The sequence below is a fragment of the Betta splendens genome, chromosome 14 (genome assembly GCF_900634795.4).
Source record: "Betta splendens chromosome 14, fBetSpl5.4, whole genome shotgun sequence".
In the NCBI taxonomy this organism is placed as follows: Eukaryota; Metazoa; Chordata; class Actinopteri; order Anabantiformes; family Osphronemidae; genus Betta; species Betta splendens.
The window spans coordinates 2617301-2641480 of record NC_040894.2 but is presented as its reverse complement, the minus strand read 5'-3'; the positions used below and the strand labels follow the sequence as shown (position 1 = coordinate 2641480).

Sequence of the window (24180 nt, the reverse complement as noted above, 5' to 3'; positions counted from 1 at the left end):
GTGGATCACAAGGTCAAAAAGGTGAGGTCCATCACAGTTCGGTAATTAGAAAATCTGCATTTATTGAGTTATTTACAACAGTGGTTCCATCTCATACATTCACACTAACACCTCCATGCAAACAACGCTGTGTAAACTGAAGCAGAGAGGAAGACGTACATGGAAAAATTAAATGTTCCACACATTCACAAAAAAATTTAAATAAGAGGCAGGAAGAGGTTAAGCTGTACCTGACTCTGGAGGATACGCTGCTTTCTCTCACCTTAAGGCAAAAAGTTCCTTGGCTGCAAACTACATTTAAAGGCACTCCCTTAAAAATAATATGAAGACTCATGATTCATAATCACGCTGCTCGCCAAATAAAAGTATTTCCCTCAGAATGTTGACACATCTGTTTTTGGTTAAACTGCATATTACCCCCTTCTAAGTGCAAAGGAAATGGAGTTTAAGACGAGCTTAGCAAAGACATACCTGTAATATTGCACTTTGGTTAGCAGGCAGTGCATTTACTGCACACAGTCAAACAATTATACACCTAATGTTTAAGTCCTAACATCAAAGACCAACAGTATTCTGCTTTGGTTCAGCTCCCATCCAGTGTGGCTGATTACAGTAAAAATACAACTGAAGAAATAAATCAAACACTGACAATCGCTTCCCCTTGCCCATTAAAATTTAATTACTAATTAGTAAGAAGAAAAAGTATTACTTTAACTTAGGATTTAGCCTCATCCCCATAATGAACAAGACGTAAAATAAGGACGTCATACCTTTCAGAAAAAAGACATTTAGCATGTACAGTGATGATTCAATGCTTTCAGATAGATTTAGTACAAATAAATAAAGGCAGGCACTTTACAAACAAGCAAATAAGTCAGTAAATCATAAAATTTGGGGGAAGCATTTTGGTCAATTTGAAAGACAGCACATATAAACGAAGTGCAAAGCTTCTGGCTCGCATCACGCTAAAAGAAATTCCCTTCAACCAAAAACCACGTCCCTCCTCGTTTTCTTATGCGCATTAGTTTGGTGTCTCCAGTTTGTCCAAACTTAGAGCTACTGTATCACTATTTCCTGTTAACTCTTTAGCAGTTAGAAGCAAACATAAAATTAAAACACTGTATGTGAACAGATACTCTGGATGTAGAGCAGGTAAAACATAAATTAAAGTAAAATAAAGGAAACCAATGGAGGGAGGTGAGCTGTCATCACTGGCAAAGCAAATCAAAGTGAGGCAGCAGGCGAACAGGCGCCTGTGGTTGTATGAGTGGGTGTGTGGGTGCTAGCAACAGGTCACAGAAGCAGTTTTTATGTGTTGTAAGACTCCTGATAAGGCACAAACCTAGACAGTCTATTGGGAGAACTGGGATTCGCATAGTCAGCACTCTGACTCATCCTGAAGAAAATCTCCTGTTCCTTTTTCTTCATGTTCAGCTCATCTTCAAGGGCCTAACGGGGCAGAAGCGTTGGAATCAATACATCAGCCAGATTAGAGTGGGATTAATAGCGCGGCCACGTAGCTGGAGCCCAGGCTTCACTAAAGCCTCAGGGACTGGAGTACAAGTAGTTCTGCATCAAGAACCTTTAATGTCCACACTAACTAATAGGCAACATTTGTTTTAAGATGGCTTGTCTACACTGTGCTGTATATATAATCAAAGTCAACTGGGCTCTTTTTCAGTAGGATTTCATACAGCTTCACCCGGATGACGACGCTAAAAAAAGGAAACTTACCTGTTTCCTCGGTCTCAGCTTGTCCCTCCATTCCTTCATGAGGTGGTTGTGCTGCTCGTCCAGATGTTTGAGCCTCAGAGTCTCATTCTCAACCAAGAGGTGACACTTTTCGTTCTGTGGCATAAAGGTTCGTTTGTCAAATACCGACGGCAGCTGCTGCGATCATGTGCTAAACCTTCAGTGATGTTTAAGACGGCGTCACCTGCAGCAGCTGCAGCTCCCTGTTGTTGCTCTCACACTGTCCCAGTTTCTCTCTCATCTGGTTCTCGTGTTTCTGCTGCTGATGCAGCCTCTCTGCCTTCTGCCGCTTCTCCTCCTGCAGTGAAAACTGGAGACAAGGAGACTTAGACCCCCAACGACCTCCTCTCTGCTCGCAGGCAGACGAGGAAGCCCAGTTACCAGTTTGATCTTCTCCCTCTCCTCCGAGCTGCTCGTGGGGTTGATGCGGAGGCTCTTCTTGAACATGGTCATGCGGGTTTTGGCTTCGCTGCGCTGGATCCTGGGAAGCCGGTGCTTTTCCTGCTGCTGCCTCGCTTTGAGAATCTCAACCATGCGCTGATTGTACTGCTGCATTTGTTCCCGCTCCTGCAGCGATACAGAGAACACCCAGGGCTGGGTCACGGTCTGAGCCGAGGACTCGTGGACATTCAAAGGGGGAGAACAGCGGCCTCAGAGCTGGAGCTGTGGATTCTCATCACAGCTGGAGAGGCCACTCCGCCTTTAGTCTTAGTTCATTTTTCACACTTACCTTCTCATGTTTCTTGAGAAGCTGATGCCTCTGGAGGAAGTACTGATCCTTCAGCTGCTGCTTCAGCAGCTGGTGTTTCTCGAAGAGATTCTTTTCCTCCATGTCCCATATCGTCGCTTCACGTTCTGGTCAGTAAATACAATGTCAGTATATCATTTTTAAAAAACGGTCACCATGGTGACCAGACCAGACTTAGCAACCTAATTAACAGAACTACTGAACATCTGTACCTCTGATTAGCTGGTGCTTCTTATTAAGGAATTCCTTCTCCGTATCTGCAATCTCTCTCTTGTTGTTAGAGATTATGTTCTTCAGTGTGGTGTCCAGGTATTCCTTCTGATTGGCTATGAAATTCTCTTCCTAAACCACAGTATGAGACACAGCAGAGGCAATGAAGTCGAGCTGCAGTAAAGACTGCAAGTAGAATGAGGTTTTTAGCAGTGAAGACGATCTCACCTCTCTGAGCTTCCTCTCTTGGAAGGTCCCCATCATCTGCTTTAAGGTGTCCTTCCGCTGATTCCTGGGCAGCTTATCAACAGACTGTTTCACCTACAGGAGAAACAAAGCTGGTCGGTATCTTCCCCAGAACTTTGGCTGTGACGGGGGCTGTTCTCTCTTTATTGTTGTGACTTCACAGTGATGTCACACCCACCTCCTTCTTCTGACGTTTGCGGTCCTCCTGAAACTTGTTGTAATCTCGCTCCTGCTCAGCTCTGATGCGTTTGCTTTCTTCTTTGAGTCGCACTGTGTGCTCTGTCTCCATTCTCTCGATAGTCTGCTTCTGATGTTTCTCCAGGTTTTCCAGCTCTGTATCGTAGTGCTTCTTCTTGGCCTGGGACACATCGAGAAACACGGTGGTCAAGAGTCATGAAAGGACTCCAGGGATTGAAGCACATAATCCGTCCGACATTGTGACGTTCTTGTCAGTACAGCTAATTCCTCAGCCAGATGCTCAGTCCTATAAATAATGGCAGTGACTCACATTCATTTCCTGGTCGAAACGTTTCAGCATTTGGTCTTTCTGCGTTTCCAGTTTGGCGTGTAACTGCGCCTGAGCTCGGTGTTCCTCCTTCTGCAGCAGGCGGAGCTCACGCAGCTCCTGACGTCTAAAACACAAAAGAAAGAAGAGATTTAAGCATCAAATGTATTCGTTTTTTGAATGAATCATACAGTGATAAAAGGGGAACTTTTAGGTTACGTTACTGCTGCATGCAATGTTACATTTTCACCACAAGATGGCGGTAACAGTACACAACCTCTCAGGTTGAAGTTTTTTTACAAAATAAAACATGTGAAGTGCAGATATTCCTTTACACAACAAAACCAAGCGTGTGTTTTCTTCTCTGGAACATCTGGACACCAAAGCAGAGTACAAACAAAAACACAAGTCTTCGCTCTGACCTGAAAGTAACTTCAGAGAGTTTGGATATTTCTGTTTTCCCCAGAGACTAGAGCACAAGCAGCAACACAACAGGCCGCTTATCACTATACAAACTTTAGTGTGGGCTGAGGAATGAACAGACCCCTGAGCTAATCGTCCTCATTTACAGTGAATAAGAGTTAGGAGGAAGAGCATCACCGTACCTCAGGAACCTCATCTCCTCGTCTTTCTTCTCATCATCGCTGATGATCTTGGATGTGGTCACACTCACCTCCACACCATCAATCATGAACCTCCTGGTTCGCTTTAGGGTCTTGTTTGAGAAGTCCTGTGAGGCACAGAGGAGTGAGGTCAGTTTGATTCGGACCCACATGAACAGAAAATTAGGCCTGGTTTGTGTGTGTGTGGACATTAAATATGGGTCAGAAGAAAAGTGGAACATGTTTTCACGATTACCTCATTTCACACCCACAGGTCTTTTTCAGGGTCGTTTTCAGCTCCCAAACCTCTGTTCTAACACTTTTCTGATTTGAGCATGTTTTAAATCTGCCAGTCGAGACAGCGCTTGGTGTGAAACGCATTCTTATTCCTGTTGATCTGGTTTGACTGCGTCGAAGCAGCACGAAGCTTCATTTGTCATTAATCACGAGTATCATGCGAGTAACTAAGAACAACACAGCCTCATCCAACACAGACCTCCTCCTTTAACTACAGTCCATTTAAAATATTGACATCTGAAGTTTTTACCCTCCTCCCACTGACAAACCAAGAAAAAAGCCTGGTTCTCAAATGAAAGTTAAACAAACTGAACCAAGTGAAGCCGAGAGGATGCACAGACGACATAATACATTCCTGTGATTAAGGCTGTGACCCCGCCTTATAATTAAGCTTCTAAATTTGTTTTGGCTGAAACGTGGTATTTCCAGCGTCCTCGGTCTAGATCAGAGTGTAAACAGCGTAAATATTTACAGCAGTGATAACACTGCTCTCCAACGGCCGACGCCATCATTTCCTGATTCATAAATAGTTTATGTACAACGACGAAGGAGCAGAGAAGCGATGACTGAACGTCACAACGAGCCGAGGAGTCATGGAAGTGAAAGGTTGGAGATCCTTCATGTGGCGCTTTGTGTAAACGGCTGTCAGCCTCCTAATGGAGCCACTACAGCTGAGCAAACAGCCCCAGACCGAGTGTGTGAGAGCTACAGGACGACGTTCATCCTGGCTATTGTATCGCAGGAGGTCGGACACATGTAGCAGAACCAAACACACAGCACAGGTTATTAGAGCGTCACGCTCCTGCACCATCGTGACTCTTCATTCACAGTCGGCACATTATTATTTCCCTTCCTACTCGTCCTGAACGGGCCCAACGCAGAGACGGCCCAGTTACCGGCGCTGCAGCCTGCTGAATAATCGCTTCTGGAAAAACTTGACAAACCACAAAACAGGCACCGCTCCATCCACAGCCCGTGGCATTTCAATCACACTCAGTCCATAAGCCTCCAGAAGCGACTGCGCGACAATGAGCGGCACAGATACTTCCATTCACGGCCATGAATGCAGGACTGTGGCCACACAAAGAGACCCGTTTGTCCGGATGAATGGGAAATGTTGTATATGTTGCTTCAGACCGGCTCCGTGTCTACTGATGAAACAGCTTCTCTCTTCTCAGCCTCCCAACGTCCTTCCTAACCAGGACTGGAGAACATCTGTAATAGTTCAGACTATCACGGAGTGCGAATTACTAAAGTAATGCATTAAACAGTCTAAATGCATTACTCATTCTCTAGATGCCTAATGGAGGACAGGCCGTCCTCTGTGTCGGATCCTGAACACCCACACCCCAAAAAAGCACAACACAATGCAGTTTCAGTTCTGCTGCGGGTGGCGAGAAATGCTTTTTCCAAGGAGGGGCTTTCCTAGCGAGTCAGGGAGCTGCCTCCACCTCGTTCACACTTCAACGCTGGACTGGTTTATGGAGCTTGTTTGTTTTGCATCAACCAACCAATTGTTTTCCTCCTCCTCCACAGGAATACTCTCGGATGCCTCTGCTCTAGTCGAGTACAGACGTGTGCCTGGTGGGGACTCACCCTGGCAGACGTCGACGCGTTCCCCTTGGGTAGAGACAGGTCCATGCTCTCCGACGCCGCGCTGCCCGAGTACGAGAACCGCGAGTTGATGATGCCCCCGTTGATGTAGGTCTCCCCTACGGAGGCGCGTTCCGGCGTGGCCGTGCTCAGGCCGCCGTTGAGCTCGGAGCGAAGCGTACTCGCTGGGGAGGCGGCGGCGGAGGAGGGGGCGGGGGTCACGCTGGGGCTCGGCGTCAGCGAGCCGCCGTTGGCCACAACGGCCCCCTCGTCCTCAGTGCGCTGGCTCTTTGAGGCGGCTGCCGGGTCCTTGGTGATGTCAGAGTCCTCAGATGCCTCCGATTGGGGAAGAGACGGGGGCTGCTCCGTCTCTGGAGTCTCCACAACCTAAAAAGGATCTCTCATAATTAACATCAAATATATAAAGTAATATTACTGCATTTAAAATCCAACAGTACCTTTTCCTCCTCTGATGTGGGCGTACTCTTTCCATCCTCAATGCCAGAGTCCGAGCTCGAAGTCTTGGTTGAGGCGTTGCTTTCAGACTTGTCCGACTCCAGGAGGACATCACCTGCCAACTCCTCTGCAGCTCTGTGGGGGGTCTGCAGTCGCGGCAGGGGAACGGGGATCATCATGGCAGCACCTGGCCGCACCTCTGTCGGCGCCTCCATCAGCTTCCTGGGCAAAGGCATCGGCCCAGTGGGGCTGGGGGGCTGATCCCCTTCCAAACTGGTTTGACTGGTCTGGCATGGCTCCTTGCCTGAGGTCTACAGGAACAAGGAGGTGTGAGGAGGAAGGAGTCGCTATGGAGGGGGTGACAAGCGTCTGTGTTCTGAGAGTTTCACTCACTAATGTTCTCAACCTTTGCTTTTGGCCCAAATGCTAATAGACCTTTGAGCCTCCCTCCCTCAGTGAACCTAGAAGGAATGCAGCCATTTCTGCTCCCTCGTGCTGCACTGTGGCCAAGATCTTCATCTAATCAGTAACGTGATGCACCTGATGCCTAGAGCTTGATACTGTACAGTCATTACTAACAAACAAACTGTATTGCATCATTATTTGAGGAAAACATAGTTGGCGCGCCAAGAAAAGCAATCCTAATCTCAAAGCCGACTGCCAAAAGATTACGCCTGTTACTGATCAAACAAATTCCCGTCACAGCAACTACACTCGTGTCAATGCCAGGACTTCAATATGTTCTGACCTTGGAGGTTCCTCTCTCCTGAAGAATGGCTCGCTGCCGGGTCAGAATTAGATGGCAACAATGAGCAACCTTGAATCATTTTTTCCATCTGAGGCAGTGATGGGACACGAACGAGGCCAAACGTGATTCCTATATTTAACCCTGTGCGTGTGTGGGTGAAGTCCAGGATTCCGGTTTCTGTTCCTTTGTTTTCGCCAGAGCAGCAACGATCTGGACTGTGTTGACTTTCTAATCTCATGCCCTCTGAGGGTTCATGAATCGCTTCAGCAGGATGGACTATTTGTCCTTTGGCCATGTTTAAAAAAAGCACAATGCGTTTATTAGCTGCGATTAACTTTACCATTAGAGGGAAGTGTTATCTGCGTTACCCACGACCACCAACCTCAGAAACAAACCATGAGGAAAGAAAAAAGGAAAGATTGGTACCACAGAGACTTCCATGGCATCGTCCTCCTCTCCTTCCTCCCTATTGTCCTCTATTTCCTCCATGACCTCAGCCTTGGCCTCGGCCACCAGCTCCCGCAGGGGGCGGTTGGACGTCACCGACTTCACAAAAGGGTGCTACGGACACAAGATGCAGAAGAAAGAGGGGGTTGAGGTTATTGGTCAGTGAAACAAAAAGCAACGTGTCGAAGAATGTCACGCTTTAAATAGCAGAGGTGAAAGCGATGCAATAACACTTAAGTGAGGCAAAAGTAAAAATGTATTAAAGCTTAAGTGCAGCGCGAACACTCGCATCCATTATTCAGATGCTTTGCTCTATGGTGTAGTTCCACGTCGGCAGCTGACCAGAGGAAAAGGTTGAGTGTGTGTGGTGGCAGTTGTTTGTGCGTTGGAGCTTGTCCTGCAGAGCTGCATTAGCGCTCAGCTCTCAACTTCTCCAATGACAAACAACAGTCAGCTATTGTTTAATGAGACTCGGAGCAGGAGGGAAGCGAGAGGACATGGATACGAGCGCGACGCGGCGCTGGCTTCTTTATGATCCACTGGACAGTTATGAACAAAGTCCAGAGCAGATGTATGCAAACACATGGAGAGACATTAAATGCAAACGATCTCTGGTTTTTCATTCACACAAACAGATTTTAAATGTTGCACAATGCACAATTTAAACAAATGATGGGAATGATTAGCACAGTCTGAAATGTCCTGCTGCTGCAGTTTTTGCCTTAAAAATGTTATAACTGGAATATTTGGAATATTTTTTCCTCTGCTCAGCCTCCTGCTCAGGCGGAGCCCAGCTTCCCTGAGGCATCGCTGCAGTGTTGCTTTCTGGGAAGTGGAGTTTCTGCATCTGCCGTCACTGAGAATGTGGCTCAGCTCATGTCCACGGCTTCATGTTCACTTCAGGTCATTTGGTTTTTTGTGGAGGAGTGAGAATAAAAAAAAACGTGTAAAGACAATAGACTCTCGTGGGTCAGAATTGGGGGGGGGGGGGGCAGGTCATCAGTCACCTGTGCACCAGCAGCAGTGAACTGCATGTTTACTTCTCTATTCATGACATAATTTAAGCTTGGGCTCTTTTGGGAGGTGCAGACATTTTCCTGAATCCTCACGTGTTGAAAGGGCGGCGCAGAGACCGAGACTTGTTTTTAGCAGAGGTTATAATTAGGTTTGAGGCAACAGTTGGGGTTTAGTGAGTAGTCATTTTGGTCTGCATGAATAAAACCGACTTGACTTATTTACCCACATTTTGAATCAGGGTGAGATTCCTGCTCCAGTTCTGCCGTGTGATCCACAGACCTCACAGGAAGCACAGACAAAAGTCCACACACCTTCATGTTTCTACGACGAGTGAAGGTGTCAGGACTTTAAATGCTTAAAGTGGAGGCTGTGATGTTGCGTCTCATCTGACAACTACACTCTAATAAACCTGCACAGATTAAACAAACTGATGATTTACAAATCTAGCCTCAGTCATGAGTGAAATAAAACCATGACACACTATGAGGCAGGAGCAGCTTCATTCAGGAGAAGCAGTCATCCACATGGTGACTGATACGGTGTCGTGTTGTTTTGGATACATTCTTTACATGCTCTGTTTTTTACATAACTTCTGACCCCAAGTCCAGATTTTCCTTTCAAGCGTAGTTCTGAGGTTTAGCATAACGTCTGTTCCTCCATATTCACACACTCCAGTGAGGACCTCCATTGAAAAGCGTGGCCTAAGGATTGATTCTGTACACGGACGGTCACTTCCAGTAAACCATCAACGCACAGCAGAATTTAAACGCATCATTGCACAACTATCTGGAGTAAAACTTTATCTGACAGCCGTTCGGAGCAGCAGGCATGATAAACATCTAAAACGTCCGGCTCGGAACCAAAAGCCCGACCACACCCGTCTCTTCCCCCTCCTCTGGAGAACACATGCAGAATTCCCACAAGGCCCCAGTCTGGGCTTTCAATCTCTGCCGGGCTCTAATTGGCCAGAGGTGGCGAGCTCGGGTAAATCCAGACGTCCCATTGGTCGAGAAGGGGAATGTAAATAGTTGACGTTCCCTCTGCTGTGGGATGCAGACAGGAAATTGTGGCTCTGAATTTTAATAGACTCCGCTCTGGTGCTTTAATCCACACCCTGCTAGTTTTTTTTCCTCATTCCTGGCATTGAGAAACATCTACTGTAGCCGAGTGTCCTGAACAGGTCCTTCAAAGCGCTCCGTTCCTGTCCTGCTCTCGTCCGCTGCTCACTTCCCTGGCAGGGTTTATTCAATTCCGGACTAAAAATAGAAGATTAACAACTCTGCATGTGGGTGCCGGTGCAAGATAAGAAGAGAGCAAGGAGCGAGTTCCATCATATATCAGAGCTGACATTTGCTGGGCTGTAATTTCTCGCCGCGTCAGAGCCTACGTACCTCGAGGAGCTGCGCCGCACTTGGACGAGTCTCCGGGTTTTTATCCAAAGCCGCCTTCAAGAAATCCTTGAACTCCCGCGACCTTGAATAACGCAGCCGTGAAGGGGAGAACAAAAGGCACATTAGCAGCATGTACAGATTTACTACGCTGGTGCGAGCGGATCATCGCTCCCTTAAACAAAACTGTGTGTTGAGTCAGCGCCTCGGCCCACGTTCCCCTTTGACAGCTCATAAAACTGATTCGAAGCCTCACTGCTGAGCTGAGAACCGCTTAATGATAGATTTGCTCATCAATTCCAAACTGATCTGATGAATGGGATACAGGTGGTGTGCAGTCATCCTGAGGCTTCCTCACCACTTGTGTTGCTCCTCCAGCGTCGGAGGTTCCGACTTGGCGATCTTCAGCAGCACCCTCATGGGGTTGAGCTCGTGGTGCGGCGGCTCGATCTGGGCGAACTCGATCAGCGTGATGCCCAGGGACCAGATGTCCGCCTTGTAGTCGTAGGGAGCGTCCTTCATGGTCTCGCACAGCACCACCTCTGGGGCCATCCTGGAAAAGACAACGCAGAATGATGCCTTAGCGTCCAGCTGGAGGGTAAATGTGTGGTTGGGTTGCAGGGAGAGGGTGCAGTATGTGACAGATGCCCATAATACGGAGATTAGCAGGTGTAAAATGGGAAAACAGCTCGTCTTGCCAAGCTCAAGTCCTTGAAACCCTTTAATGCTTAAAGTGCTGGTTAATGATCGACTCCAATCATAAACACCTACAGCAGCAGCCAGTGGGTGGGTAGAAAGCCTGCAGGAGGAGGCTTCTCCTCCGGGATCATAACCCACACTAGTAAATCCATAACTGCACATCCACATGGACAGTGCCATGGAACAAGGTTCACCGTGGGCACAGTCCTAACGAGGTGCTCGGAGGCTCCAGGCACCAGGACGTCACTCACCAGTACGGAGTTCCTATGAAGGAGTCTCGTCTTTGAAGGGTTTTGGTGTTTTTTGCAGACACGCCAAAATCAGCTAAAACAATAAAAGACACAAAAGAAGGTGATGTAAAAATGCTGTGAGTCATTATTACTGAGTCCAGATCACAGATCTCAGTCAGTTTGAACAGGTTCTTCCTCACGGAGCATGAATACAACAGTTAACTTTATCAACCTCTGCTTCGTAAATCACTGTCACTGCACTTAATTTACAGTATCATAATTTTATGCAAATGATTCTACAAACAGAATCAGGAGATTTTGCGAAATTCAATCCATTCAACTAACACAATGTTATGCACAGTGTTTACTTCAAAGACTCCACCTGCAGCCGCGTTTGAATTAAGGTGTCGTTAAGACGACTGTGGAGAATGTAATTGCGTCTGAGTCACAACTTAATGAGTTTAAAGAGGCAACTCCCAGTGATTGTATGCAGGTCAGCAGAAAAGCTGTGGAGCTCAGTGGTGTTGGAGTAAATACCTCTGGTAAACTGAATTAAATATAAATAAATAAAAATAAATAAAAACAAGATCCAACCAATAAACTGTCTGGAATGAATCAAATTCATAATGAGAGCTACGTGTTTTTACTTTCTGGATTTATGACTGTGTGCAGAAAAAGACAACGGGCCAGATATAATAAGGAAATACATGTAAAACAAATTCAAATGCAAACAGTTGTTTTGTAAAACGACACTCCCGCAACTGACTCCACACGGAGCACAGTGAGATGGAGCCTAATCCAAACCATACTGACCACTGAGCTCCAGGCTGTGCAATGTCAAGAATGTGGACAACTCTTCAAAAGGAGCCAATAAATTAAAATATGCAAACACTTCCCAGAATGCACTTTTTCCCCACGCACACCGCTCACTGCAGTGCCACAGGGGCCTCTATGTGAGCAGCAACAGAGAACCTGCAGAGTGAAGTGGGGCCCCTCAATTCACCTCATTTTAGCAGAGATGCTAGATTTTCTTTGTGAATCAACTAAACGTACGAAGCGCTCACCCAGTTTGATGTCTCCGTCCAGCATGAGGAGGACGTTACCGGCCTTCAGGTCTCTGTGAATGATTTTCATGCTGTGGAGATAATTCAACGCCTCCAACAACTGCCGACAAACCACCTTGATCTGCGGCTCCGTCAGCCCACGGTCCAACTCTGGAGGAGGAAGCGACAGGTGAGGAAGAGGTCAGGGTGTAGCTACAACACATGATGCACTTCTTCTATGTGGCTGAGGCGCTAGTTTCACAGTCATCCCTCAGATAGAGGCGCTAGATAAGTGATCCTGATCAGAGGCGCTGCAGACATGACTCTGCGTCGTCTGCGTTTGCTGTGACAGCTGCAGAGGGCACAGACAGTTATGAGGAGGAGGATCACCCAGTGAAAACACACCGGGGGGATTTCCCACACAGGAGGACTCCAGCGTGTCTGCCTGCTTGCTGGAGCATTTGAGGACAAACGGCCCAAACAAAAGTCCAGTTCGGAGCGACTTAAAGTAACGATTTAGAGAACGGGCGCTTCCCAAAGATAATGAACAGGCTGCTTAAAGGAAGGTGTGACAGCTACGTAGTAACGGGGGGGGGGGAGAATAGGGAGGGGGGGGAGCAACCTACCGAGCATTGTGGCGTCCACTGCACCTCCTGGGCAGAACTCGATCATGATCTGAGTGGAGAGAAAAGGAGGCTCAGTCTGAGAACAGACATAACAACAGAGCAGCGGCCTGTCTCCCTCATCAAAATGATCAGATACAGCGTTTGATGCAGTCTAAAATGTGGAAATACTCAGTAAAACTAGCAAGCTGATGCACCACATTCTTTCCAGGAGTCATGACTTAACTATGTTCATGGGCAGAAACATGCACGTATTAAGTAAAGCTTAAAGATTCATCACGTCAGTGCTTGGGAACAGAAAACGAGCCCAGCAGCAGCTGGTTTGTACTGACGCTCCCGTGTGCGGCTCATCAGCTGTGACCTCGCGCCTTTAAGCGCGCGTCGACCCGCTGCAGGGCGGGGAGCACAGTTTCAGTCTGGGCAACTGGCACATGCTGAACGAATGTGAGGAGCTACGCACACCTCAGCGCACGCTGCAGAACCAGACGAGTCACATCGCAGCGCCTGATGAGACAATGTTCCTTTGTGAAGGAATGGCAGACGGGCCATTAGAACCACGTCATCATAGAAGGCACTGACCTCCAGCAGAAACACACAGTACAGTGGAGTAGAACAGAACCGGCAGCTTCATCAGAGCTAATGAGGAATTAGAACCTTAAAGGCAGTTAAAATTAATTAAAATAAATGAATAAGCTTAAAATAGTAACAATAATTCAATGTACTGTAGGTCAAGCATCCATGTGGTTCTGTGTAAACACTAATAAAATTAGTAGTTGGTTGAAAGTAAAACCCATTTGAGACGTTTCGGTACCGACCACTTCCCTCTTCCTGCTCACCACCACTCAAACACACCCCTCCAAAATAAAAGTCACTCCCTCCCTTTCGGTGACGCAGCGGCAGATGCAACTAGTGTTTTCTTTAACCCGCGGGTCTCGGTTCAGCTGATGACGATGTGCTGCACAGAGGAATGCGTCCCAACCGGACACGCTGCATGCGCCGCATGCCGACTGTGGGCTGAAGGCTCATGCTGACACACACACACACACCAGCCGGTGCATCGAGTGCCCATTATCAACAAGTGGATTCACTTCTTTTCTACTTCCAGAGATCCACCTCCAGACCCCTGGGGGACAATTTGGTCAATTTGCAAACAAAGTTGTGCTGTGAAACCACAATAAACCTGGAATGAGGGAGGAGGTTCGATCATATAAAACACACACTGCTGCACTTTGCTCCTGAACGTGACTAATGCCTGTGGTCTGGGTTTTCTCTGTATAAGGTGGTGCCAGCAACCTGACACAGCACACAAACATCTACTGGGCTTTACAGCATCATAGTTGGTCTCCTAGCAACCGTCATTAAAGCCACGTTCTGTCACTGGACCCAAATAAAAGGGAAATAAAGCATTCTAAAAACACTGCTGTCCTTGTCGCTGTGAACTGGCTTCATAGCGTTGTCTGTTCATTAACCAGAGCCTGTTGTGGCTGAAACCACAGGCTTGTGTCGTTTCCGTTTCATCGCTTCTCTGACAATGAGCAGAAAACGGTACTTTCAGGTTTTTTGCGTCGCCCACAGGCTACTGCACCTGCAGCAGGAAGCGAGGCTCACTAATGTCAACTCTGCCCGGAGCAGACCGAGAACTGTAGATTCAACAGGAGGAACCAAAGTCAACAGGTCCCAACTGCTTCGAGTCTCCACTTCGTTTGGTTGCCCCTGGCAACAGCAGATTCCAGGCCGCATCAACCCAAATCTCTGCCTCGCCATTAAAGGCCGTCTCTTTCTCACGCTGCGGCCGGTCGCCTCGCTCCACTCGAGGCCGGGCCGGTGCTGAGCGGGAACAAACAGCGTGTCTCACAAACCCCCCTTCTCCCCCTCCTCCTCCTCTCCCCACTTCGCTGGGTCCACAGCAGAACGGGTGGGCCGGCGCTGGAATGCGTGTCCCAGCCCGTTCCGGCCCGGCCCGGTCCGGTCCACCCACTCAGAGGGTGGACGGACAGGAGGCCAGACAGAGGCCTGACCGCCAGCCACTGTCTAATTACTGACATCCAGAGAAGAACACAGCCCCCCCCCCACAGTCACACACATACATCATAGTCAGATACTCATATGCTCCTCATATGCTCAAGCAGGATCCTGGATTACATTAATGTATATCACACAAACATGTGGCTAAAAATAAGCAGACAGGAATGTTTGCGCATGTGATTTTGAGCCCAAACTAACAGTCCGGCTGGGACGTTTACCTTCCTCGCTCAGGAATTCCAGCTATGGCGGACGCACCGGAGCGACTGGAGCGGCGCCACAGCTGCGTGTGCACACCTGGTCGGGTTCTGGAGCGCTCCAGAACCCGCGGCAGGCGGGCGCCGGCGGTACCTACCCACAGCTTGTTGTCGTGGTAGAAGGCGTCCAGCAGCTTGACGATGTAGCGGTGGTCGCACTTCGCCAGGATCTCGATCTCCACCATGTAATCGTCCAGCTCCTCCTCACTTTTGGTCTCTATCACTTTGGCCGCAGCCAGAACTCCTGTCTCCTTGTTCTTGGCCTGAGGGACAAATACAACGCATGAATTATGATGTCCACAGACAACAACAGGCCTCGAGTGGATTTCAACATCTTTGGAAAAAACTCAAATGAGCACAAATATGACACTCGCACAGATCAGAACCTTCTCTACTTCTAGAAACAGGATGAACCCTTGACAAGTAAACCCGGTGTGTAGAAATATGAACCTATTACAAATACACTCAAAGTTTGATCAGAATTGTTTGTGATACTTTCACTCAGACTTTTTGGTTTTAGAAGTTAAACAAGGACTAAGTTGACACTTGCAGTAAAAACAGGAAGTGAGTTTCCTCACCCTCCGTGCACGACGAGGAGCCACAAAACAGAGCTAATGTCACTCTGGTCGAGCCGTGACACACGCACACACGCACGCGCACACACGCACACACGGACGCAGGATTCCAAGTAATTCTTAGTAACAGGAAGTGAACTGTTCGCGGCCTCCACTGAGCGACAGGGATGTGGGTGAGTGAATGAGAACGCACCCGCTGCTGCAGAGGCTCAGACTAAACAGCCTGGTGGGTTCAGACGCTTTCTAGAGTCTGAGTGGAATCATCAGAACACGCCACGGCCCGTAACGCGTCTCCGTTTGCTGTGACTGCGATTCCGAGTGTTTGTCAAACAGTGACCCAGCGAGAGTCAACAGGACACGCAGCCGATCCTCCTGCTCAAGGACTCAAAGCCGTGGGCTCCACATCGCCTGTATGTTCCCGTCCTCATACCTGCCTCAACCTGCTTAGTCTCAGTTTAAGTGACACATGCTCAAACCAGTGTAAAAAACACCAGTGATGCTAAAGTGTGTGTTTGTCATAACTGACTGAGCTGCTCTGAACACTTTACCCTGATGACAGGAACGCAAACAGCTGAGTTAACTGGACGTGACGGGGTTTCAGACTGGGAGCACTGGGCTCTCCCAGTGATGTCCAACGCCGCCCAGTTACAAGCGGCTGCCAGACGTCTGCAGACGTTTGTGTTTCTGTAAAAACACTAGACCGAACCCAGGAAATGAGTGCATATTTTAACCTTGAAGACACGATGAGCAGGAGCTCGACTTCCTGCTGACCTTTGCAGTGACTAATGCAGATTTCTCTTTCGCTTTTCTCACCAGTTCACTTTCGTGGGTGAGAATGCACAGTTTTTCATGCACTTTCACATGAAGTCATTAAAGGCGCTTATGCTGTGTTTCCACTCAAACAATCCTTCTGCAGCAACAGTCACGTACCAACAACACGCTGGAGGCTTTGTGTACTCTTGCGGCTTTAACATAATAGGAAGCTGTAATTTTGGAGCGGAGCAGCTGAACGCGACCGGAGCATGTTTACAGGAAAACAGAGGAGCCTCACGGAAAACGCTGCTTCTGCACGAGGAGCATCCCAGGAGGAAACAACACCAACTCCTCAACTCTCCTCCAGGACAACAACCAACAGGCAGGGCCTTTGTTTGCCATCTGGTCTCCATGGCGACGGAGGGCCCCGTGGCTGCTCGGTCTCGCCTCCAGCCCGGACCTTTGTCCCGTTCATTGGCCACTAGGCTTTCACGCAGGTCAAGTGCAGAACAACGCGGCCACTTAGAACTAGACCTGAAACGTCCATGCGTGTGTTACACACATACATACACATACTCACATACACACATAACACAGCATCACATCAGCACTAGACTTCAGACGGATCCAAAAGCCTTTGGATGGTGCAACCATCATCACAGCACAGAACCTTAAAGGACACGGGCTGAACTGAGCTCTGCAGGAACTGAACTCACTATACTGTTGCTGTACATCTAGTCACTTTTAAAAGAAGGCGACTGGGTGAGAAGTTCAGAGAGCCACAAAACGAGGCCAAGAACTAAAAAAAAAATGGTTGCTCCACATTTTACACACTTTGCTCTGAGAAGAACAAGTGATAATTTGTCACAGTGTCAACAGAGCAGACGACCTCGTAACTGATAACGCTGAACTTCTACAGGGGTTCACTCACCTGGAGGTGACTGACACACGCACACACACACACACACACGTGCACACACACACACACACACACAGACACACACACAGCCTCATGCTTCTATGAGCAGAAATCTGCTTCTACAACAACGACAGTGCCTAATAAAACAACTCCACCTCCGGCAGCAGACGCCCGTGGACGCGATGATGACTCATTCAATGGGAGCAGATAAAGAGCAGCTGTGTGAAATATGAGCCACACAAAACTGTGACGACAGCAAAGGTGTGTTCTCGTCAAGTGCTAAACACGCTGCAGTTACTGGTCCACGTTTTCTGCCTCAGAGTCAGAAAACGGCAGCCTGCACAAAGTGACATTTTCCTTTATCAGCTCCAGACAAAGGTCCTTCCACTCAAACGTTATCGGGCAACCAGTGTTTTCAGGATGTGAAAGTTTTGACACACAAAAAAACCCAAATCTGCTCAGTGAAGCAGGAATTCGCGATATCCTGCAGACGGCCTCGAAACAAACGGAGCCATGGCAGCGGCCTTGCACAATATGACCCAGGAACGAGTCCCGTCACGACTGAGACTCGCTTCCTGACGGCGGCGTCCGCTCAGGTGAGGCGGCGTCAGCATCCGTCAGAACCAGGTGAAGCTTCCCGTCCCCACAGGAACCAGGGGGCTCCCCGCGGGCCGGCACCACGCCCACCCAGGGCTCTTATCAGTCGCCAGCAGCAGGCCGCCCCAGATTAGAGCCCGACAGCCCCACGTGGAGACGGCCTCGCTGCTCGGAGGCTCGGCCGAGTTCTGAACGTGGCCTCGAGAACAAAACTTTCCTTTAAAAAGAGGATGTTGCAACTGCGCATGCACACACGTTGTGTTTTTGGGTGAACACTACGCCCCCCCCACCAAACACACACACACACACACACCTAACCTCAGCCCTAAAATAACATCTTAACCCTCAAACAGGCCTTCAAAGAAGTGAGGACAGGCCAAAATGTCCTCACTTTGGTACAGGTACAAGTACACACACACACACACACACACACACACACAGGGTTCTGATGGAGCCCGTGTGCGTTCATGGAAACCGTCCACCTACAGCAGCAGGGCGACGGGCTCAGCAGCACGTGGCTCATTAATTAGAGACGAGGACCAGACGAGGCCTCACGCTTCAGCTGCTGCCACACACACACACTCACACGCGTCCACTTTCCAACAAGTGCAAGTGACTGTGTCCAGTCCGAAAACGCCCTGAGTCGCTGCACAGCAGGAGGCGACCGTCGGAGTCCAAACGGGCCAAACCTGACCACTGTTCTGCTGCAGGCTCGTTCTACGGCCGCTCGACCTCCGCTGCAGTGGAGCGACAGCGGGACGTCACCACAGCCTGTGTGTGTGTGTGTGTGTGTGTGTGTGTGTGTGTGTGTGTGTGTGTGTGTGTGTGTGTGTGTGTGTTCCACGCAGCTGAATGCGACTGGAGCCAAACAGCAGAACACATGAACGTGATCTCTGCTCTTATTCATTTATCACTTTATGATCCGTCCCATTGAACTTGAATCCCTGATCTGCAGCAAACAGTGACGGTAGAACGTTACAGCTGCACATTCTGTCCCAGAGCAGAGGAACGGAGACAACGCAGCTCTAACTGAGGGTTTGTCGCAGGTCTGAAAACAAACGCTCCTGTTCAGGAACAGAGCGAGAGCTGCTTCTCCGCGTGGTGACGTTCACCTCAGACACAGGAAGAGGCAGCGCCTCCTCCGTCAGAACCAAACGGGTCCGATCGGCGACTCGCACCACACGGACCGGGCCTCCACATCCAGAACCGCCCGGCTGCTGGTTCAGCCCGGTTCTCTGCATCCAGCTGAGGCCTAGGAACCCTCTGCTCAGCGTGAACACGGCACCAGCTAAAAACCCAGAAGGTGGAGCCGGGCTTTTTCTGCTGCAGAAGCATCACTTGTTCCACTGAGCCTCAGTGCAGTCAAAGGCTTCCACTGTGCGGCACGCGAGCAGCAAACACGGCCAGGTTAAATACGGAGGATGGGGCGAAAGAAAGGAGCTTTCAGCGTCACGCGGGACTCGGGATGCGGAGGGCAGGACTGCGCGTCCACGAGCACGCGGGACTTTAAGGATGTGTCACCTGCTGCTATGGGCGAAGCGCGTGAGCGGAGCGGCCACTTCCGGAGCGACATAGTTTAACTATCAGTCATGAGCTCGGCGGTGCTGGGCGGGTAGAGTTTCTACAGGTGATCGGAGGATGGACGGACACACACACACACACACACACACACACACACACACACGAGTAATGTCACATGTAGACGGCAACAGTTGATGTTCCTTTAACAGACTGTTTGTCACTGACTGATTCAAACACGCGTCGATCGCCGCCTGTTCACGTGCCCTCTCACCTTGTACACCTTTCCGAAGGCGCCGTCGCCCAGCTCGCCCACCACGTCCCAGATGTCGTTGGGGTTGACGCCCCGGTGCACGTGCTCGTACTGCTTGACTTTCCTCTTCGCGTCCAGCGTGGGCAGACGCAGGATTTTGCTGAACCTGGCGAGCGCCATGACGCCGAGTTCCGTCCAACGACGCCGAGTCCGAGGAGGACGCTATCTGGCGGCGCGGCTCGCTCGCTCGCACGCGGCGCGGTGCGCGTGAGGCTGACTTATCTCCCCGCCGCAGTCGTCGCCGTGGCCAGAAAACGCCGGTGCGCTCAGACGGACTTATTCCCCTGCGTCCATGTCAAACTGCTGCCGTGGAGAGAACGAGTCGCGGTCCCATTCACCACCTGCCGCCGGAGACGCGAGGGAGTCGCTCTGTGGCCGCGGGGGCGACTTGTTGCTCCGTTCCGCTCCGCGAAGCCCCTCCTCGTCCCGTGCTGCCGTCGTGGAAATGTAGTTTGTGTCGCAGAAACGCGCCGCCGTCGCCGCAGAGGTGGAGGCAGAGACGGACTCACGTCCGGGTCGTGGGCGGGGCCTCCGCGGCGCCAACAGCTGGGCAATTAGCGCAGCGCGTCACGAGCGTCGATTCTCTGACTCATTTGTTCTTTCGCTCCCGCGTGCATCATTTTATTATGCCTCGTTTATCACTAGGCGACGCTCGGACTTTGTGAAGTTGTAGTTTAATTCACTTCGAATCATTATTCGCCTGCGTTAGTCTTAGATCATATCTTTAATACTTTGCTCCACACCCGAGCATCGGCGCTGTGTCACCACCTAGTGGCGCATGTAGCTCATTGCACTCGTTACCCGTGGAGCGTGATTGTGCTGTCAAAATGTCAATTAGAAGTAATTAAATGATGTGTCCCCTTTTATATTATGTCTTTATTACTTTGAGCTGCCTGATGCAAACCAGCGTTTCAGACCTGAAGCCTCAGAATCTACATCAGTTGAGTTGTTCTACATACAAACCACTCGTGTTAATCATAATTAAACTCGTCTCATTAATACTGATTAATGGTGGCATTTAATAAAGAAGTAATTCTAATATTACACAGTGGACGTCAGGTAACGTTTCCCTCCAGAAAGTATTAAAAATGTAAGGACTGAAAACTAGTGACCTTCATTCAGTCCCATTTGCATAAATAATAAAGATCAGAAACACAATTAACTGCAGCGTCAGCATTTACAGACATGAAGATTGGAGGCGGTTTGGTGATGCAGGCTTCCTGTTCAAGACTGTTAGTTTAACATAGGAGCCTTTTAAACCGGCTTCATGCATTTGGTTTGTGTACTTTTTATTCCTTTATCCAAAACTTTGGAGGAGAGATGTGACAACAACGCCTGTAAATCTGCGAAGGATCATTAGAGCAAAAACGAGACGTTTCTCCTCACACTATGAACAGAATGTGTGCGTGTCATTTGTATCAACAAACTAATCTCTCTCTTCCTCTTATATAATGCTGATCCATTTGTGCCACTGATTCAGAAATACCTGGAAATGTTCTAACAATGCACCACTTCCATGGAACAAGCTCATCACTGGGGGTCATCACTGTTTTAATTGAATTTAGCACAAACCACAAATCTATGTTTGTATTTTACATACTGTCATTTACATTTCTGCTTTTCCAAAGTATAAAGTCACTGTTGTGTTTGTTCCACCGTCATCATGTGAAGGGAATAGAAACATTGCATATGATGAGAAAAGCTGGGTTCTATTAAAGCTGTCATCATCTGCACAGCACGTGTTCTGCGCCGCCGCGTCCTGGTCCTCAGCGTTCCAGTGCAGAACAGTCATCGAGCGTAAACACCAGGTCCTGTCACAAAGAGAGAGGAAGTCGAGTTTTCAGTGAAGCATGTGAGCTTTCTGTTCGCACGCCATTGACTGCCTCAGACTCTGCGTCTCAGTCGTCTCAGACTCTGTTCTAGTGGGGTCTGTCTGTTCTAGTGGGGTCTGTCTGTTCTAGTGGGGTCTGTCTGTTCTAGTGGGGTCTGTCTGTTCTAGTGGGGTCTGTCTGTTCTAGTGGGTCCATCTGTTTTAGTGGATCCATGTGTTCTAGTGGGGTCCGTGTGTTCTAGTGGGTCCATCTGTTTTAGTGGATCCATGTGTTCTAGTGGGGTCCGTGTGTTCTAGTGGGTCCATCTGTTTTAGTGGATCCATGTGTTCTAGTGGGGTCCGTGTGTTCTAGTGGGTCCATCTGTTTTAGTGGATCCATGTGTTCTAGTGGGGTCCGTGTGTTCTAGTGGGTCCATCTGTTTTAGTGGATCCATGTGTTCTAGTGGGGTCCGTGTGTTCTAGTGGGGTCCGTGTGTTCTAGTGGGTCCATCTGTTTTAGTGGATCCATGTGTTCTAGAGGGGTCCGTGTGTTCTAGTGGGGTCTGTCTGTGTGTTCTAGTGGGTCCATCTGTTTTAGCGGATCCATGTGTTCTAGTGGGGTCCGTGTGTTCTAGTGGGTCCATCTGTTTTAGTGGATCCATGTGTTCTAGTGGGGTCCGTGTGTTCTAGTGGGTCCATCTGTTTTAGTGGATCCATGTGTTCTAGTGGGGTCTGTGTGTTCTAGTGGGGTCCGTGTGTTCTAGTGGGTCCATCTGTTTTAGTGGATCCATGTGTTCTAGAGGGGTCCGTGTGTTCTAGTGGGGTCTGTCTGTGTGTTCTAGTGGGTCCATCTGTTTTAGTGGATCCATGTGTTCTAGTGGAGTCTGGCTTCGCATGAGCAGGTTCTCCCCACTCTGCAGCACAGAACCGGCCCGCCGGGCCGCCCCCCCGCGCGTTCTCACCCCGTGGCACCGCTGTGACATGATGATGAAGAGCTGCCTCAGCGTTCCGCCCAGCTTCCACACGTCTCTGGTGTACGCGCAGCGCCGCAGTCGCAGCCCCTCCACCAGCGAGATGTAGTCCCTTATTTTGAACATCACACACGCATTCTGACGGCAGGAGTAGCAATTAGTGTCCGGCGCATGATTTAGGGAAGCTGCGGCTCGCAGCGAAAACACCGCAGACGTTAGTGTAGAAAAACAAACAGAGACGAGATAAACAAAGAGCAAATGCATCACACTTTACGTTCTTCACACTCACTAGTGTTTGTGGAACCGGGTTCTAAAATAAAGATAATACAAATTCAAGCTTTCATCTTTTAAGTGTGGATCAAAAATCAAATCTAATCCTAATTGAAGCCGCATTCAGAGCCACAAACACTTGAATCCTGCGCTCGTACTCACGTGGACGTCCAGGTGGAGGTTCGGCATGTGGGCCATGCAGTAGCTCTGCATCAAAAATGCATCAAGTTTAAAATGAGAGTTCTAATGTCCACACGTGTCCCACATAAACAACCCCAGGTCTCAGCCTGTTTGACTGTGACTGAGAACCCGCGTCCTGATTCCAGTGTAAAACCCTCTGTCGTGCGCAGACAAACATGCACTCACCGTCTCCGGGCCACTCTTCAGCTCTGCGGCCCACTGGGTCAGGTCCCGGGCCATGACCAGAACCTTGGTGTAGCAGGTGGGCGGGTAGAACGGGTAGCTCAGCGCCAGCGGCACCGCACACAGCGCCAGCAGCAAGCGGGTCACGACGCCCATGGTTCCTCCTGCTCCGACGGGCTCAGTTTGGTTCCGACAGAAGCACACGCAGCCACGTATGCAGCGGCCGGCTTTAAACACACCCTCCTGTTGACACATGTGCAGCTGCAGGACGCTGACAGGTGACGGCCCACGCTGTCAGACCAAGACCCTGTCTGAGAGCGTGGTTCACAAGCTGCCGTTGGACTGAGGTCCATTTACTGTACACCACTTCCATAATTAGATGTCATAGATTTAAATTGTAGCAGTTTGGGGGTTTGAAAAGGATAATTGAAAAGAAAAAGACAAATAAAATGAGATCATGATTTGAACAGATGTTTGTGAAGGTTCTCATTTGTACAGCACATGAGGACATTCATGTAAAGTCTATGAATAAAGATAAACTTAATCCTAATGGCAAACAGTGCTGATGCCTGATGTCTCTTTTCAGCCTCTAGAGGGAGCTGACTTCACACACCTCACGCTCTGAAGGCTCAAAGTTCCATGTTCTGCAGATACACGGTTCCCTGATTCCATCAGAGTGTGACTCACTAGCTTCCTCACACAAGCCGCTCACGCTGGGACCTCCTGCTGTGCCTCCAGCAGCTTTACTCCGTCTCTGTCCAGGTGTGCGATGACTGTCATCACTCGTCTCGCTTCCGACAGGGGCTCGGCCCGGTTCTGAGCGGTGCTCGTTCCCTCTCAGCGTGTGTGTGTGAGGACTGGAGGCTCTGTCCTTTTGCATGAAGATGGATGCGTGGGGTAGAGGAGGCGGAGAACGTGCAGGGTGCAGCGTGAGCAGGTCTCCAGTTTGACAGAAAATGAAGAAATGTGTTGACAAAAGGAAAATTATAAAGGGGAAGAAGGTCAGTGTAGACGAATCATTAAAGTTATATGGAAAATGTAATTAGGTTTAAAGGCGGTTCAGCATCAGGCTCAGCTCCTCTATAAAGAGACTTGGGGCCCATCGTCCACAGCCTCCAGTCAAACCACAGCAAACCAGCATCACCTCTGGGGGGCGCTGTTTCCTAATGACTGTCTGGGGAATAGGGTACTTGTATCCATTAAGGGAG

General features: G+C 49.2%; 2 protein-coding genes across 2 annotated transcripts; both read right to left on the bottom strand.

The window, feature by feature from the left end:
* Window positions 1-41: 41 nt before the first annotated feature.
* stk10 (serine/threonine kinase 10) lies at window positions 42-20042 on the bottom strand. Its single transcript, XM_029172928.3, has 20 exons — window positions 19520-20042; window positions 14982-15146; window positions 12608-12656; window positions 12003-12152; window positions 10960-11032; window positions 10368-10562; window positions 10013-10094; window positions 7584-7718; window positions 6412-6720; window positions 5957-6340; window positions 4067-4191; window positions 3465-3588; window positions 3135-3314; window positions 2939-3031; window positions 2713-2842; window positions 2483-2607; window positions 2134-2319; window positions 1937-2062; window positions 1735-1848; window positions 42-1449 (listed from the first exon to the last, which is right to left on the bottom strand). Exons 1-20 carry the CDS (start codon window positions 19676-19678, stop codon window positions 1309-1311), a joined length of 3045 nt encoding a protein of 1014 aa, XP_029028761.1. The 5' UTR covers window positions 19679-20042; the 3' UTR covers window positions 42-1308.
* A 470-nt stretch (window positions 20043-20512) lies between these two features.
* zmp:0000001268 (CYTL1 domain-containing protein) lies at window positions 20513-24168 on the bottom strand. The gene is made up of 4 exons (XM_029172845.3): window positions 22976-24168; window positions 22772-22816; window positions 22331-22477; window positions 20513-21369 (listed from the first exon to the last, which is right to left on the bottom strand). The coding sequence occupies exons 1-4, from the start codon at window positions 23225-23227 to the stop codon at window positions 21325-21327; spliced, it is 489 nt and encodes a 162-aa protein (XP_029028678.1). The 5' UTR covers window positions 23228-24168; the 3' UTR covers window positions 20513-21324.
* Window positions 24169-24180: the final 12 nt, after the last annotated feature.

What these genes read in the sequence shown, in the direction of transcription:
- stk10 (XM_029172928.3), bottom strand. Translation starts at nt 19,678, where the DNA reads ATGGCGCTCGCCAGGTTCAGCAAAATCCTGCGTCTGCCCACGCTGGAC. An exon ending in ACCACGACAACAAGCTGTGG is followed by an intron (nt 12,657 to 14,981) that starts GTAGGTACCGCC and finishes CTCTCCACTCAG; the next exon opens with ATCATGATCGAGTTCTGCCC. An exon ending in GCAAACGTCAGAAGAAGGAG is followed by an intron (nt 3,032 to 3,134) that starts GTGGGTGTGACA and finishes TTTCTCCTGTAG; the next exon opens with GTGAAACAGTCTGTTGATAA.
- zmp:0000001268 (XM_029172845.3), bottom strand. Translation starts at nt 23,227, where the DNA reads ATGTGTCAACAGGAGGGTGTGTTTAAAGCCGGCCGCTGCATACGTGGC. An exon ending in ACCTCCACCTGGACGTCCAC is followed by an intron (nt 22,478 to 22,771) that starts GTGAGTACGAGC and finishes TCCTGCCGTCAG; the next exon opens with AATGCGTGTGTGATGTTCAA. An exon ending in TGTCACAGCGGTGCCACGGG is followed by an intron (nt 21,370 to 22,330) that starts GTGAGAACGCGC and finishes TCTTTGTGACAG; the next exon opens with GACCTGGTGTTTACGCTCGA.